General features: G+C 45.3%; 1 protein-coding gene across 1 annotated transcript in view; it reads right to left on the bottom strand.

Moving 5' to 3' along the window:
- Positions 1-18,139, bottom strand: part of LOC121003602 (solute carrier organic anion transporter family member 1C1-like) — a 216,530-nt gene that overhangs the window by 114,161 nt on the left and 84,230 nt on the right. Inside the window, exons 3-7 of the mRNA XM_040435465.1 lie at positions 17,428-17,569; positions 17,219-17,351; positions 14,991-15,106; positions 12,373-12,519; positions 11,734-11,832 (exon numbers count right to left, since the gene is read on the bottom strand). Coding sequence (XP_040291399.1) covers positions 11,734-11,832; positions 12,373-12,519; positions 14,991-15,106; positions 17,219-17,351; positions 17,428-17,569 — 637 coding nt within the window. The remainder of the gene's footprint in view (positions 1-11,733; positions 11,833-12,372; positions 12,520-14,990; positions 15,107-17,218; positions 17,352-17,427; positions 17,570-18,139) is intronic.

Here is an 18,139-nt window from a genome sequence, read left to right as displayed (position 1 = left end):
AGGGCAATAGCGGAAGCAATAGTAGTGGCAGCAGTAGCTGCACAACATGGAAAAAAACATACAAGGCAGTAGATGTGCAACTGTGCAGGGGAGGTACTAGTAGTAGTTGCAAGGCATATATGTGCAGCTGTATGGAGATAATGGTAGTGGCAGTAGGGGGAGTAGCACCCACGATGGCATGTGTACAATTGAAGAGGACAAATATTTCCATTTGGGTTTGACAACGCCACCTGACACACTGAAAACCTTCTCTGAGATGATACTGAGTGGCGTAGCTAAAGGGGTCACAGTGGTCGCAGTTATGACCGGGCTTCTAAGCCACAGGGCCCCCCTTGCCAGTGGCACAGAATTTTCTGCTTTATGAGATGCAGTGCGTCTTATAAAGCTAATACAAATACAGCTTGTCTGCAGGAGGCAGGGGGGATTGAAGCGCTGCTAGCTAGGGCCGGTCTTAGGGCTGTGCAACCTGTGCAATGACATAGGGGGCAATACCACAGTCTCCTGCCAGACCAGTCTCTCCTAACAGCTCCTCGCACCATCCCTCCCTCAGACTGTAGAAGGTTCATCTTATCCTCTTACCAGAAGCTGTGACGGCTTCTGTACTCCCCTTCTGTCTGTTATGATGGGAAGCAGTAACTGCATTCTCCTATGTACTTTTTGGGAGCCTTTGCTGACAGTTCCCTGGGGACCAGCTTTTATACTACACTTCCTGCAGAAAGATGGCCTGGTGCTGTTCCTGACAATGCTGCCCCTCCCCTACCTTTACACATAAGGAAAAAGTCACCAAAGAGGCTGCAGATGTTGGTGAGTGATCTGTCCCTGTGCCAGTGTGTCAGGTAGGAATATTGACACATCTATCTGTCTATCTTCTATCTATATATCTCATATCTATCTCTCTGTCTGTCTATCTCATCTCTATTTACATGTATCTATTAGGGATGAGCGAACCCGAACTTTTCGTAAAAGTCCGGGTTCGGTGTTCGGCGCTTTCTTGGCGCTTTTTGAAAGGCTGCAAAGCAGCCAATCAACAAGCGTCATACTACTTGCCCCAAGAGGCCATCACAGCCTTGCCTACTATTGGCATGTGTCACGACCGCTACCCCAGCAGCAGTCGTGTCGCACCAGACGGAGGGGAAGGGGGACCCTTATCTACGGATGGGAATAGTATGGCCACCCCTGACTAACCCTAAGCTGGCACCTGTCTGCCCTGATACCCTAGACGGGGTGTGAACCCGTGCGGCGAGCAGGATGCCTAAACCCTCAGTCACCCTAAAAAGGCCTAGAGTGGGGAAAGGCCGATGGGAGCACTAGTCACCAATCACCATCACTCATGTCTAGGAGAACAGCAGGGGAAGACAGCAACAAACAAACTATATCAGAGATAGACTTATCCAGTCACGAGCAGAGAAGGCGATCCCAATCACGACAGTCCACGCCGGACAAGAGCTCCACAGCAACACCATCAAACGATCTCCTTCAAAGGTCAGAATAGAACTGGAAGTAAGGACTATATCTGGCAATGACTGCAAGTGAAAGTGAAACTAATATAGTAGCTGGGAGTGGCAGACAGGACTCACCTGAGAAGGATGCCTACAAACTCCCAGTCAGGACAAAAAGGTTCACAAGGCAAAACCCAGATGACATACCCTGAACCACGGAGCAAACTCACAAGCTATCGCGAGTAGCAAGTCGCTGCGACCTTCTCCTCCCAGACCTGTCTGGATCAGTCACAGTCGTGACAATACCCCCCTTTCTACGAGGGGCCCCTGGACCCTCAAGACCAGGCCTCTCCGGATGGGAGCTATGAAAAGCCCGAATGTGTCTGTCCGCTTTTATCTCTGATGCTGGAACCCACATTCTCTCTTCGGAACCATAACCTTTCCAGTGCACCAGGTACTGAAGAGAGCGGCGAACGTATCGTGAATCAACAATCTTTTCTACCTGAGACTCAAGACTGCCATCAACAACCACCGGTGGAGGCGGTAGTGGCAATGGTTCAGGAGGTTCTACATATCTCTTAAGCAGAGATCTGTGGAAGACATTATGGATCCTTAGAGTCTGAGGTAGCTCCAGACGAAAAGCCACCGGGTTAATGATCTTAATTACCCTATAAGGACCAATAAATCTCGGACCTAATTTCCACGAGGGAACCTTCAACTTGATATTTCTGGTAGACAACCACACCAAGTCATTCACCCCAAGGTCCGGACCTTCAGAGCGCTTCCTATCAGCCGCACATTTGTATCTACCACCAATTCTCTTCAAACTTTCTTGCACACTCTGCCACACTGAAGAAAGTGAAGACGCAAATCGTTCCTCCTCGGGAATCCCAGACGGCCCCCCCTCACTAAACGTACAAAACTGAGGATGGAAACCATACGCACCAAAAAATGGTGACTTATCGGTGGATTCTTGACGACGATTATTAATGGCAAACTCGGCTAACGGTAAATAAGATGACCATTCCTCCTGATTTTCGGAAACAAAGCATCTCAAATATGTCTCTAGGTTTCGATTGGTACGTTCAGTCTGACCGTTGGACTGTGGATGGAAAGATGAAGAAAACGACAGATGAACCCCTAAACGAGAACAAAAAGCTTTCCAAAATTTAGAAACGAATTGGGTACCACGATCCGAAACAATATCGGAAGGGACCCCGTGAAGCTTCACGATGTGGTCAATAAAAACCTGAGCCAGTGTGTTAGCATTAGGCAATGCGGCAAGAGCAATAAAGTGCACCATTTTACTGAATCTGTCAACAACTACAAGAATAACAGTCTTCCCCGCTGATACTGGTAGATCCGTAATGAAATCCATTGACAGGTGCGTCCAAGGCCTGTTGGGGATCGCCAGAGGTAAAAGACGCCCTGCCAGACGAGTATGATCTACCTTAGAACGAGCACAGGTAGCACATGCAGACACAAAATTCAACACCTCCTGGCGCCATTTAGGCCACCAGAACCGACAAGACACTAACTCAGAGGTTGCCCTACTACCTGGGTGTCCTGCCAGTGTGGAGTTATGGTGTTCTTTTAGTATCTCCAGTCGTAAATTTTCTGGCACAAACAGTTTACCCGAGGGGCAGGAGGCCGGGGCGTCCCCCTGAGCTTCCAACACCCTCCCCTCCAAACCTGAGTGTAATGCAGAGACCACCACCCCCTTTTGCAAAATGGGCTCTGGTACCTCAACATCCCCCTCTCCAGGAAAACTTCGAGACAATCCATCCGCCTTAGTATTTTTTGCCCCCGGGCGATAGGTTATTACAAAATTAAACCTAGTAAAAAATAACGACCACCGAGCCTGTCTAGGGGTGAGACGTTTAGCAGACTCCAGATATAATAAGTTTTTGTGATCAGTAATCACCGTGACGGGATGAACCGCCCCCTCCAAAAAATGACGCCACTCCTCAAAAGCCAACTTAATAGCCAAAAGTTCCCTGTTGCCAATATCATAGTTCCTTTCTGCAGTAGACAATTTCTTCGAAAAGAAAGCACACGGACGCCATTCACCAGGGGACGGGCCCTGAGATAGTACCGCTCCCACCCCCACCTCTGATGCGTCAACACTGGTGAGACCTCACTTGGAGTATTGTGCGCAGTACTGGAGGCCATATCTCCAGAAGGATATAGATACTCTAGAGAGAGTTCAGAGAAGAGCTACTAAACTAGTACATGGATTGCAGGATAAAACTTACCAGGAAAGGTTAAAGGACCTTAACATGTATAGCTTGGAAGAAAGAAGAGACAGAGGGGATATGATAGAAACTTTTAAATACATAAAGGGAATCAACTCGGTAAAGGAGGAGAGCATATTTAAAAGAAGAAAAAATACCACAAGAGGACACAGTTTTAAATTAGAGGGGCAAAGGTTTAAAAGTAATATAAGGAAGTATTACTTTACTGAGAGAGTAGTGGATGCATGGAATAGCCTTCCTGCAGAAGTGGTAGCTGCAAATACAGTGAAGGGGTTTAAGCATGCATGGGATAGGCATAAGGCTATCCTTCATATAAAATAGGGCCAGGGACTATTCATAGGATTCAGATATATTGGGCAGACTAGATGGGCCAAATGGTTCTTATCTGCCGACACATTCTATGTTTCTATGTTACAATAAAAGGAAGCGAGACATCTGGCTGTACGAGAATAGGGGCCGAGGTGAATCTCTCCTTCAGAGATGCAAAGGCAGTTTTGGCTGCATGTGACCATTTGGAAAAATCGGATCCCTTTCGGGTCATGTCCGTCAGTGGTTTGACCACCAAGGAATAGTTTTTTATAAACTTTCTATAAAAATTGGCAAACCCCAGGAAGCGTTGCAATGCCTTCAGGTTCTCAGGCAGATCCCAGTCTATAATCGCCCGGACTTTCTCTGGATCCATGCGGAAACCTGAATCTGACAACACATACCCCAGAAATGGCAGTTCTTTTACGGCGAACACACATTTTTCTAACTTAGCAAACAATTTGTTGGCCCTTAATATCTGCAGCACTTGTCTCACATGGATCTTATGTGTATCCAGATCCGGGGAATAGACCAGGATGTCATCAAGATATATCACAACAAATCTCCCGATAAGGTGACTAAAAATATCGTTGACAAAATGTTGGAATACCGCAGGCGCATTAGTAAGACCGAATGGCATGACCAGATTTTCATAATGCCCTTCCGGAGTATTAAAAGCCGTCTTCCACTCATCCCCCTCTTTGATGCGAACTAGGTTATAGGCTCCTCTGAGATCCATTTTGGAGAACCATTTAGCACCAGCAACCTGATTAAAGAGGTCGGCAATGAGAGGAAGAGGATAGGGATCTCGGATAGTTATCCGGTTTAATTCCCGGAAATCCAGGCAAGGACGTAGGCTCCCATCTTTCTTTTTAACGAAAAAGAACCCTGCAGCCACAGTTGAAGAAGAGGGTCTGATGTGTCCCTTAGCCAAACTCTCCGAAATATAATCTTTCATAGCCTTCCTCTCCGTGCCGGAAAGATTGTATAACCGGGTTTTAGGTAGTTTTGCCCCAGGTAATAGATTAATCGGGCAATCATATGGACGATGAGGTGGTAAACCCTTCTCAGAGAACACATCCATAAAATCTGACAGAAAGGCAGGTAAAGATGTTACAGAGAGTGTAGAGCACCTACTACTCAAGCAGTTGTCCTTACAATGTTCACCCCGGCCTGCCAATCCACCACTGGATTGTGAGTCACCAGCCAGGGAAGCCCCAATACCATAGGAGCCGGAAGACCGTCCAGGACATAACAAGAGATATGCTCTTTATGGAGGTCCCCTACCTGCAGATGGATATTATGGATGATCTGAGTTAACTCTTTCTGAGTAAGAGGGGAGGAGTCGATGGCAAAAACAGGAATAGTTCTGCGTATCGGTTCCGGAGTAAAACCCAGAGCCTGAGCAAACCGTGAATCCACCAAGTTGACCCCCGCCCCACTGTCCAAAAAGACGGAACAGATCTCAGTCTTATTGCCCGCCTCAACGGTAGCGGACAACAAAAACTGAGACATGCGTATGGAGGAAATGAATACGCCCAGACTGTTATCCTCCGCACAATCTGGGGACTCTAGTTTTCCGGCGGCTCCTTTGTTTGTGGTCTCTTGGGTTCTGAGGGACAAACCTTTACAAAATGACCCCTCCCCCCACAACGAAAACAAACCTCTGACCTACGGTGGAACTTAGGAGGATTCACCCGTCTAGTGGCGCCCCCTATTTGCATTGGTTCGACTGGATCATAACAAACCGATCCCTGCCCTATAGAGGCCTCCATAAAATTTAATAGTCTCTCCCTGAGTCGTCTGTCGATTCTTATGGACAGAGACATAGCAGCCTCCAGAGACCCAGGGACCTCGTATACCGCCAGCGCGTCTTTTAATTTTTCAGACAACCCCTGGCAGAACTGACTCCTAAGGGCCGAGTCGTTCCATAACGTATCAGTAGCCCACCTACGGAATTCGGAACAATATAGTTCAGCAGACCGGTTCTCTTGCCGAAGTCTACGTAGCTTAGAATCAGCCAGTGAGACCCTGTCCGGGTCATCATATATGAGACCCAGGGCTTCAAAAAACTCCTCCACTGATCGTAAGGCCAGAGAGTCTGGTGGTAGGGAGAAAGCCCAAGCCTGCGGATCTCCTTGCAGGAAAGAAATTACAATGCCCACCCGTTGTTCCTCACCGCCGGAGGATCTAGGGCGTAACCTGAAGAACAATTTGCAAGCTTCTCTGAAGGTTACAAATTGGTCTCTCCCTCCTGAGAACCTATCAGGTAAAGCCACTTTTGGCTCAGGAGTACCTTGGTTTCCCGTAGCAACGGTGGAACCCAAGGATTGCTGCTGCAGCACTGTTGCTTTTAATCCTGCCACTTCAAGGGATAATCCCTGTAATTGTTTCGCCAAAACCGTAACCGGATCCATAGTGGAACAGAAAAATACAAAGCAAAACAGCAAGCAAAAAAAAAGGCCAGATATACTGTCACGACCGCTATCCCAGCAGCAGTCGTGTCGCACCAGACGGAGGGGAAGGGGGACCCTTATCTACGGATGGGAATAGTATGGACACCCCTGACTAACCCTAAGCTGGCACCTGTCTGCCCTGATACCCTAGACGGGGTGTGAACCCGTGCGGCGAGCAGGATGCCTAAACCCTCAGTCACCCTAACAAGCCTAGAGTGGGGAAAGGCCGATGGGAGCACTAGTCACCATCACTCATGTCTAGGAGAACAGCAGGGGAAGACAGCAACAAACAAACTATAGCAGAGATAGACTTATCCAGACACGAGCAGAGAAGGCGATCCCAATCACGACAGCCCACGCCGGACAAGAGCTCCACAGCACCACCATCAAACGATCTCCTTCAAAGGTCAGAATAGAACTGGAAGTAAGGACTATATCTGGCAATGACTGCAAGTGAAAGTGAAACTAATATAGTAGCTGGGAGTGGCAGACAGGACTCACCTGAGAAGGATGCCTACAAACTCCCAGTCAGGACAAAAAGGTTCACAAGGCAAAACCCGGAAGACATACCCTAAACCATGGAGCAAACTCACAAGCTATCGCGAGTAGCAAGTCGCTGCGACCTTCTCCTCCCAGACCTGTCTGGATCAGTCACAGTCGTGACAGTGACAATCAATTTCACATGCTGTTGTGCAAATGGGATAGACAACAGTGGAAATTATAGGCAATTAGCAAGACACCCCCAATAAAGGAGTGGTTCTGCAGGTGGTGACTACAGACCACTTCTCAGTTCCTATGCTTCCTGGCTGATGTTTTGGTCACTTTTGAATGCTGGCGGTGCTTTCACTCTAGTGGTAGCATGAGACGGAGTCTACAACCCACACAAGTGGCTCAGGTAGTGCAGCTTATCCAGGATGGCACATCAATGCGAGCTGTGGCAAGAAGGTTTGCTGTGTCTGTCAGCGTAGTGTCCAGAGCATGGAGGCGCTACCAGGAGACAGGACAGTACATCAGGAGACGTGGAGGAGGCCGTAGGAGGGCAACAACCCAGCAGCAGGACCGCTACCTCCGCCTTTGTGCAAGGAAGAACAGGAGGAGCACTGCCAGAGCCCTGCAAAATGACCTCCAGCAGGCCACAAATGTGCATGTGTCTACTCAAACGGTCAGAAACAGACTCCATGAGGGTGATATGAGGTCCCGACGTCCACAGGTGGGGGTTGTGCTTACAGCCCAACACCGTGCAGGACGTTTGGCATTTGCCAGAGAACACCAAGATTTGCAAATTCGCCACTGGCGCCCTGTGCTCTTCACAGATGAAAGCAGGTTCACACTGAGCACATGTGACAGACGTGACAGAGTCTGGAGACGCCATGGAGAACGTTCTGCTGCCTGCAACATCCTCCAGCATGACCGGTTTGGCATTGGGTCAGTAATGGTGTGGGGTGGCATTTCTTTAGAGGGCCGCACAGCCCTCCATGTGCTCACCAGAGGTAGCCTGACTGCCATTAGGTACTGAGATGAGATCCTCAGAACCCTTGTGAGACCATATGCTGGTGCGGTTGGCCCTGGGTTCCTCCTAATGCAAGACAATGCTAGACCTCATGTAGCTGGAGTGTGTCAGCAGTTCCTGCAAGACGAAGGCATTGATGCTATGGACTGGCCTGCCCGTTCCCCAGACCTGAATCCAATTGAGCACATCTGGGACATCATGTCTCGCTCTATCCACCAACGTCACATTGCACCACAGACTGTCCAGGAGTTGGCAGATGCTTTAGTCCAGGTCTGGGAGAAGATCCCTCAGGAGACCGTCCGCCACCTCATCAGGAGCATGCACAGGCGTTATAGGGAGGTCATACAGGCACATGGAGGCCACCCACACTACTGAGCCTCATTTTGACTTGTTTTAAGGACATTACATCAAAGTTGGATCAGCCTGTAGTGTGTTTTTCCACTTTAATTTTGAGTGTGACTCCAAATCCAGACCTCCATGGGTTGAAAAATTTGATTTCCATTTTTTTATTTTTGTGTGATTTTGTTGTCAGCACATTCAACTATGTAAAGAACAAAGTATTTCAGAAGAATATTTAATTAACTCAGATCTAGGATGTGTTATTTTTGTGTTCCCTTTATTTTTTTGAGCAGTGTATATATATATATATATATATATATATATACATAGCATTAGAGATGTTCTTGCTGTTTGCCCGGCGGTCGTTTCACGGCGAACTTTGCGTGTTCGCGATTCGCTGAACATGCGAACATATGGAGAAATTTGCGCCCGCCATATTTTTTTACATTATGAAGAACTTTGACCCATGACACATCCATTAGGTGATACAGGACAGCCAATTGAGACATTTCAGCATATGGACATACCCCCTACCTTATAAATAAACCTGATCTGGCTGCCATTTTACATTCAGTGTTTTGCCAGTGTAGGGAGAGGTTGCTGTGTGGAGCAGGGACAGGCTGTTAGGGACACCAAATGCTAGCTAATAGGGCCACAAAAGTCCTTTTAAGGACTAGTATAGGTGTGCTATCGATATGTGTGATACACAGAGGGGTGCGATATACTTATAATATACTTTTATAATGAGTCAAAAACACTTAGATCTATATAGTGATCACCTGAAAGTTCGGGGACTAGGGGCTAGTGGCTTACTAGGGCCATTTTTATATAGGGTAAGGTTCCGGGCAGGGTCGCTCTTATCAGGGCGGGTGGTCTGTGGTTAGGCTATCAGGGCCAGAATAGCACCCCCTGTAGGGCAATATCAGGGACAGTTCTTTGCCCACCCTGTCCTTCAATACCACATCATCATCTAGCCCAGGGATAGATGTTTTTTGCTTTCCCTCCAGGATTCATGGATGTGCACTGGAACCCCCCGGATTGTGGTAGGACATATGGTTTCTGATTTGGTGCCGCCGAGCACTTGTTATTGCCTACCACATCTATGCTTTTTGCTTAACTTTAATAATTAAATTTATTTTCATTTTGAAGGATATCTTTTCCATTCACATGTCCGCAAAATGGGTCCGCATCCGTTCCGCAATTTTGCGGAACGGGTGCAGACCCATTCATTTTCAAATGGGCCGGAATGTGCTTCCGCATCCGCATTTGCGGATCCACATCCGCATTTGCAGATCCGCACTTCCGCATCTGTGCTTCCGTTTCCGCAAAAAAATAGAACATGTCCTATTCTTGTCCGCAATTGCAGACAAGATTAGGCATTTTCTATTATAGTGTCGGCGATGTGCGGTCCACAAATTGCGGAATGCACGTTGCCGGTGTCCGTGTTTTGCGGATCCGCAAAACACTTACGGACGTGTGAATGGACCCTCATAGTAAAATTATTAAAGGTTACGTTTTATCTTTATGTATATTCTAATGGATTGCCTTCCTTGTACAATGTTATAATATACTTTCTATGTTAGAAAGTATATTATCGTGCATTTGTATTGTCGGCAGTTGTGTGTGGTTCTGCTGCGATACTGCAGGTATATAGAGGGACAAGCGTTATTGGAACAAATAATTTCTACTGGTGTGATATACCAGTCGTCCCACAAAAAAACTGATTGAAGCGGGGTGTTATATACCAAGATACTTTCTTTATAGTGCATTTGGGTACTGTATAGTGCATTTGCGCATGCGCGTACACGAAAATTATATTGCCGATATTTTGCATAAAAAAAATTATGAATGGAGATCGCAAATTCGAATAATACATCTGGTATGTCACTGTCCATGTTGTGGGACTATTTGTGCACTTTTAGTAATTATTTCTTGGCTGCAAATATGAGCTGAAGGTTTTTCAGGTTCGCCTGCCGTTAAAATGAATAGGACCCGCCGCGAACTTGCGGTTCGTGAACATTTGATCGCGTTCGGCGAACCGTCCCGGCAGATGTTCGTCCATCATTACATAGCATTACCAAGAGGATGCCAACATAAAGTAGACATATGGTAAATGTTAATTAATTTTATGAGGTATTACCATCTGTCTTAAAAGCAGAGAGATTCAAATTTAGAAAATTTTAAATTTCTCTAAATGTTCTGTAAATTTTGGATTTATATTTTATAAATAAAGGTAAAACATATTGACTCAAATTTAGCATTAACATGACATACCATGTGTCACAAAAAAACAATCTCGCAAAGAAATACGCAAGTTTTATCATATGGAACCACTTGGAACCGGACCCGAGATTCAGGAAAAGGTTTTTAACAGTAGAAATACATTTTTTAAGTTATTACCCGAAGTCTCGCGAGACTTCGCGAAGTAATAACTTCGTCTCATCTGAGCCAATACATTCTAATACTGTACGGAGTGCAGTATTCAAACAAACTTTTATGCAAATCGACTTTGGATGTTTCATCCAAAGTCGATTCGCTAATCCCTATTTATTATGTCTTTGTTCTTTGTTTTTGTATACTGTTATATACAGTATGTACAAAATAAAACTACTCAAAAATGTATTGAACAAAAAAAAGACTCTCAGTACTCCGCCAATTAAAAAACTATATTGATATATGCACATAAAGATGTCTATATCCTGAAGTATAAAATAGAGCGCTAGTTTGCATACAGTACAGTATATCTCTAATAGATATATTTATTTGGTATCTACACCAGGAGAAGTGTTATTTGTACTTATAAATGGACTTTTTTTTTTTTATGATGGTTCCGTCACTGTTTTAACTCATCCAGCTGCTGGGACCGCACCTAATCATATTTTATATTACTGGACTGGGACAATTATTTTTATATTATTTTTCTTTTGTTCTCTCATGTGCTTCTACATATATTTCACTTTATTCTATTCACTTGTGATCTAAATAATTAAGCCCACATTTAACTTTTTATCTCCATAAAGCAAGGGCTACACGGTGACATTGGTCGCGCGACAACTGTCGTGGCCAGAATCGCTGAGCAGCGGTGATCCCATAGAAATGAATGGGATCGCCGCCACAGTCGCAAGAAATCCAACACGGCTGAACTATTACACTGCTCAGTAAAGTGGACTGGACTGTTACTTGCTTCATCTGACCTCCTCTGTGCCATCTGTAACTGCGACTCACCTGCACCTGCTTTCAGCACTTGCTCCTTACATCCATCTTTGTTTGTTTGCTTCCTACAACTTCATGACATGATCTCATGTAAATCAATAAAATGCCCATGAGCCTCCTGCTGCACTATACATACGTATTTCAATTGTGTTGCCAGCAATAATAGTGATTTTTTTTGCAACACGATCAATGAAAATTAATAAATGGTAACTCACCAAGATTCACAAATCCGATATCTACGTAAAGCCTAGCGAATAACGAGCTAAGCATAAATCCAGTCATCGGGCCAAACAACGCCACAGTGTGCAGACAAGCTGAGAAGAGAAAATTACCATAATAACAATAGGATTATAATAGTGACAGGGGTGCAGTAATCCCAAAAAGTTGTGTTTCCTTTATAAAGCCACTTTCCCACTAGCGGCAAGGAACTCTGGCAGGCTGTTCCAGTGGGTGAACAGCCTGTTGGATCCGTGCTGCCGCTAGTGCACGCGTGCCCCAGACTATAATGGGGGCGGGCCGGAGTTCCGGTGGCAGCACGGCAAATATGCCGAGAGGCGGCCGGAATAAAACTATGGTATGTCGTAGTTTTATTCCGGCCGTCTCTCGGCATGTTTGCCGTGCTGCCGCCGGAACTCTGTCCCGCCCCCATTATAGTCAATGGGGCTGGAGTGGTAGTCTGGGGGCAGGCGTGCACTAGCGGCAAACATCAGCACTGCAAGGGTGACCCCAAGAATATCAGTTGATTAGGAGGGTCCCAGCAGAGAAGAAACTTCCAGGACTAGTCTTATCTACAGAGATATGTACTGTAGCTCCACCTGCTTCTTATATCTGCTAACCAATGACATCACCATTACCTATATACAGTGGGGTGTTTTCCGGCCCAGCAAAATCATCAATGTAAGAGATTCCCAGAGGAGTGATGGGGGTCTCTCCAATTCCTCGCAGCAGATTCCCGACCAAGACGTAAACCCAAAAGTGAGAGTTTGTCTCCTTCACACACTCTGAAAACATAAACAGGTCACATGTAGCAGTAAAGATGTTGTAAGCTTCGACAGAGGGGCACATTTACTAAGGTACTTGCAACACTTTTAGACATAAAAAATGTTGCATATTTTGACGCACAGCCGGTTTTGTGGCGTATACGCCAGTTTGGTATGATAGGGATGGGACATGTCGGGGGCTGTGCCATGGCTGTGACTCCAGCCTCATCACTTTTACTTACATTTGCACCTGGAAACAGGCACAAATGTTAGCTAAAAACTATGCCAGCCAGCAGCCTCGTCATAAATTAGACAGATCTTAATGCAGTGCAGAAGGAGGAAACTGAGACCGGAGAAAAAAGCTGGTCTTAGTAAATGTGCACCAGACTGTCTAGGCCTGTGCCAGATTTAACCCAGGGGCTCAGGCTGGACGATAAAAGTGGTGTATGGTCAGACACTTTTGTCTTGCTCTGAACCAAGTATTGGTTTGCAAAAGAAATTATTGCTTGCTTTTGATCCAAAACGTCACTTATTAGGACACTGCCTTCTTCTTCTGAAGTCATGAGTGAGCCGTAATTCACACAGTTAAGGGGGCGCATTTACTATAGTTTGTGCACCTGTTTTTAGGCGTAAAAATGCTGTTTTAGACTGTCTTAAGCTACTTTCACACTAGCGTTTTTAATGGATCCGGCAGGGTTCATCAAAAATGCTTACGTTACTGATAATACAACCATCTGCATCCATTATGAACGGATCCGGTTGTATTATCTTTAACATACCCAAGATGGATCCGTCATGAACTCCATTGAAAGTCAATGGGGGATGGATCCGTTTTCTATTGTGCTCCGCATCCTAGGACAGAAAGCATACTACAACATGTATGGGAACGCAACTAAATTGCGCATTTTGGAGCATTCCTTTCTGTTCAGTTCAGTTTTGTCCCTATTGACAATGAATGGGGACAAAACTGAAGCGTTTTTTTCCGGTATTGAGACCCTATGATGGATCTCAATACCGGAAAACTAAAACGCTAGTGTGAAACTAGCCTTATTTTTTTGTCTCATTTACTACTGAAAATGCGCTTAGTTTGAAGGCATTTGAGCCTCGTTCACCTATTTAGATTTTTTTATATACTAATTCAGAAGTTTTCTAACTTTTGCACCTATTTTCCGACCTATTAATGTAGGTGCCTTATTTTGCCTGATTTAGTCTTTTTCTACTCCACTTGGGCTGGATTACTTTTCTGCGTTCGTTTTGAGTGATGAGTTGCACCACATTTTGGCTCAAAAATAAAGAGATGTGCACCAAATTTCAACTCACTTGCGCCACATGTTCATGTGCATACTAATTAGACCAGTCTTAGTGAATATGAACCTGTTGTACTGAGAGAGAACTACTAGAAGTCAGACTAAGGCCAAGTTCACACGAACGTATGGCTTTTATAGTTATAGATCCGTTGTTCCGTTTTTGAGTTCCGTTGTGTTTCCGTTTCTGTTCCGTTTTTCCGTTCCGTTTTTCTGTATGGCATATACAGTGTACAGTAATTACATAGCAAAAATTGGGCTGGGCATAACATTTTCAATAGATGGTTCAGCAAAAACGGAACGGAAACAGAAGACATACGGATGCATTTCCGTATGTGTTCCGTTTTTTTTTGCGGACCCATTGACTTGAATGGAGCCACGATTTACGGCCAAATATAGGACAAGCTCTATCTTTCAACGGAACGGAAAAACAGAAATATGGAAACGGAATGCATACGGAACACATTCCGTTTTTTTTGCGGAACCATTGAAATGAATGGTTCCGTATGCGGAACACAAAAAACGGCCCGTACACCCGCAAAAAAACTTTCATGTGAACTAGGCCTAATGCCAATATGCCTGGTCTAATTTATGAAGTGCTTGATAAATAGTCGGAAACAGACAGACAGGTGAAGCAAATACAGTACACCTGTCTAATTGAAAGCCTAAAAACAGGCGAGCTTGATAAATGTGTCTCAGTGTTCGGTCAGTGATTTCCATCAGTGATTTTAAGCCAAGACCAAGTGCGAGTCTAATCACAGAACAGGTGCAGATCTTTTCTTAATACCTTTATTTCTATGTAGCCTCCACTTCTGGTTTTGGCTCACAATCACTGATGAAAAACACTGACCAAAACACTGATGTGTGAATGAGACCTTAGAATTATCACTGTGTGTTATTTGTGATGTCACATAGGACTGCTGGTAACAATGTGTGTTATCAGAATATATGTAGACTCTCCTCAAATGTGTAGAAGGCACCCCTGGAAAAAAGGGAGATCTCCCATATTCCTAGAAGAGCTGGCAAATCTTCCAGGCGATGTCTGGACGGCTGCTTTCTTTGGCAAACAGCCCTCCATGTACATGAACTGTATATGGTTGCTGTTTAGCATGTGACTGTTCCTCCTTCTTTGTACTTCAGCCTTTTTTGTTATATTTTGATCACATGAATCTGAGGTCAGTTACTTACCTGGTTTGATGTCCTCGGTTAATGTTGTGTTGGCCAGACATGGGGAGACACTATAGGTGGAGTCTGTAGAATTGATGTGCGAAGACATTTCCATCTTCACTGAATTATACTTATAACTGTAAAAAGAAAGCATGGTGAGTGCAACGCTGGAGCTAGCATCGGAGTGACCAACCAGAGGACCAGAGAATCCACTGACACTGGGGCACATTTACTAAGACCGGCTTTATACGCCGGTCTTACTTTTTATCTTGCTCTGCAGTAAGAGTCATCTAATTTATGACGAGGCATGAGCATAACTGTGGCAGTTCGTGCGCCTGGTGTAAAAACTATGCCAGCCCTGGCTGGCGTCGTTTTTCGCTAAGATTTTTTGCATGTTGCCAGGTGTAAATGATAGCAAATTTGCAGGTGCTGGAGTCCCAGCCCTGGCATGGCCCCTGACATGCTTACACTCCGCCTCCGTTCTGACCAACTGGAGGACATGGCGTAAAATTGGTTAAAAGGGGATTTGCGACTATTTTACTTCTAAAATAGTCACAAGTCTCTTAGTAAATGTGCCCCACTGCCCCCTGACTTTCCTGAATACCAGTGCTGCACTTCCTCTATACCAGGCATGCTCAACCTGCGGCCCTCCAGCTGTTGCAAAACTACAACTCCCAGCATTCCCGAACAGCTTACAGCTATTAGCCTACAACAGGGCATGGTGGGAGCTGTAGTTTTACAACAGCTGGAGGGCCGCAGGTTGAGCATGCCTGCTCTATACTCTCTGCTCAAGGGCAGAATGGCCATAGACCTTACATGGAAATTTCCCGGTGGGACGATGCCCAAGGGGCCGCCTAAACCCTCCTCACAACCAGCCAATGGAAGTTTTTGGGGATGTATTTTGTGCTAGGGGAATTTCAGGTAGCTTGCTGATGGTGGTACTGGCTTGTTGCTGTGCAGAGCATGCCAGCTATTGATGGCCACCACAGATGGACAGCTTTTGTGCTGCACTGTGGTATTTGGCTCTGCTGGGATGGTGTTTTGGTGTGCTGAACTATGGTACTGCTGATCCTGCCTACTTGTGTTGGCCCTATTTACTTATGTAATCCAGCCTTCTTTCAGTTTGGACCTGCCTACAAAATAGGGCCACTTTTAGATTTTTTCCTGTAACAACAGTGAAAAGTGCACTTATGAGCAATTGCCAGTCCGTGCATGCTATGAACTGTCCTGTTTGCATTTGAATTCTTCAGTAAAGAATTGCTCTGCTGAACAACTGCATCATCATTGCTTTCTGATTGACATCCATAGTGGCACCAAGGGACCCTGCCTTGCACCTCAAAACTACCAACACCAAGGGCACCTCAACTATCATCAGGCAGTAGAACCTCAGAACCAGAGTGTGCCCCAAAGGAAAGAACGGTGCACCCTTGCCATCACTGCATGGCCCAGGAAAGTGACAGAGTGATTGAGTACTACAACCACCATTCTTGCTACTATCGGTCCTGCCCTCTTTCTCTGCTTTCCTAATTACCACGTGGAGTACACTAAGCGTGCCTTGGGTGGAGTTAGAGATGTGGCTTAGTGTAAAAAAAAATTGCCACAGTGTACCACTGGTAGTGTCCCTCTTTAGGCTTTTGAAAAGCTGGGAGGTATGTCACAGAGTTATCACTGTGTTATCTGTGGTGTTACATAGGACTGCAGGTAACGGCTCCTCCTTTCCCCAATTCCCCTACATTGCTGTGTCCCTTGGTTTATTATATTGTACCTGTGCAGCATATAAATTTAGGCGATAAATGTTTGATAACTGGGGTCCAGTGCCCCCGATGCTTATCACACTGAAGGGGCTATCACGCTCCTGTTGAGTCCCTTTGTACATGTACAGTACATATGGCTGTATCTGTGCCTTTTCACTTAAACAGGACAAGATGCAGTGTTTGGCATTGCTGTGATATGGAGGAGTCATTGTGTCTGGGTAATGATTGGTGGGGACCTGATCATACCGCTGATTTAAAATCCACACAATGTATGCAGTGAATTTCAAAGCAATTGGATAAGATTTCTTAAAAACATATCCACTTTGCTGGTACATAAGCAATATGGATTTGCTACCACAGACGTGGGCAAAGGCTAATATTTCCATGTAGCTATAGGGTGGGCCCCCAGAATCAATTCCACTAGTGGGCTCCTGGCACTTCAGTCTGACACTCGCTGGAGCTCACGTTCAGGATATAACACGGTGCGATACATACGTCCCCATGAAGAAATGTGGCATCGCTGTAAGGAAACTGCCCAACGCCATCATTAAGCAGCCAGCAGCGATGATCCTCGGCCTGTGAAGCTTTGCCCCAAAGTAACTAACAAAGGGAATCATCAGCAGGTTTCCTATATGGAAAAAATAAAACGCAAAGATAAAATGCCACAGACATGAAAGTAAATTAAAGGTAATAATAATAATTACCAATCTCAAAGCTTCCATCCACTATCCCGACTGTGGAGGAGGAAATGTCGAAGCGGCGTTCAATCTGTGTTATTGAGCTCTTCATGTAACTCCCAGAAAATGCCTTAGCGAAATAACAGAAAGAAAGAGCGACCAGGAAAGCCTGCAAAACAGAGGAGGAAGAAGATTAAATTGACTGCTGGAATGTTACTACTGAATCACTGGAGAGCTTTGGCCTCCATTTCCCCCATTACATTGATATCCACAGTGACCCCATAAGAGCTGATGTATTCTCCTGACAGGAAAGACCTTCAGGTGTGCAGTGAGAGGTGCCGTCCTCTGTCTGATCACTTCCATCATGGCTCAGTGCTCTCTTCTCTATATTTGGATCTCTCTTCAATGTTTTGGTTGCATCTTGGAAATTTTGATATCTTGGCTATTTCTCTATTTGAGGGTTTAGTTCGATAGACAAGTATTACTTGTGGAGCTCAATGGAAAGCGCATTGCCAGTGTGTATTTATGTAGCTTAATGCGCATAATCCAACACACTATGATACAAATTACTGTGAGAGGTATGACACTTTGGCAGGCCACTATTCTGTCAGGAAAAATTAGGGAGGGTGGTGTATCAAACCCATAAAGAGCTGAGTACATGAGCTTAAAGTATGCTTCCATTTATGATATAGTCGTGCACTTGTTCCCAACCCTAATATTATTTCTGCTATATCCTAAT

The sequence above is a fragment of the Bufo bufo genome, chromosome 1 (genome assembly GCF_905171765.1).
Source record: "Bufo bufo chromosome 1, aBufBuf1.1, whole genome shotgun sequence".
In the NCBI taxonomy this organism is placed as follows: domain Eukaryota; kingdom Metazoa; phylum Chordata; class Amphibia; order Anura; family Bufonidae; genus Bufo; species Bufo bufo.
The sequence above is the reverse complement of the archived record's forward strand: the minus strand, read 5'-3'. Positions and strand labels throughout refer to the sequence as shown.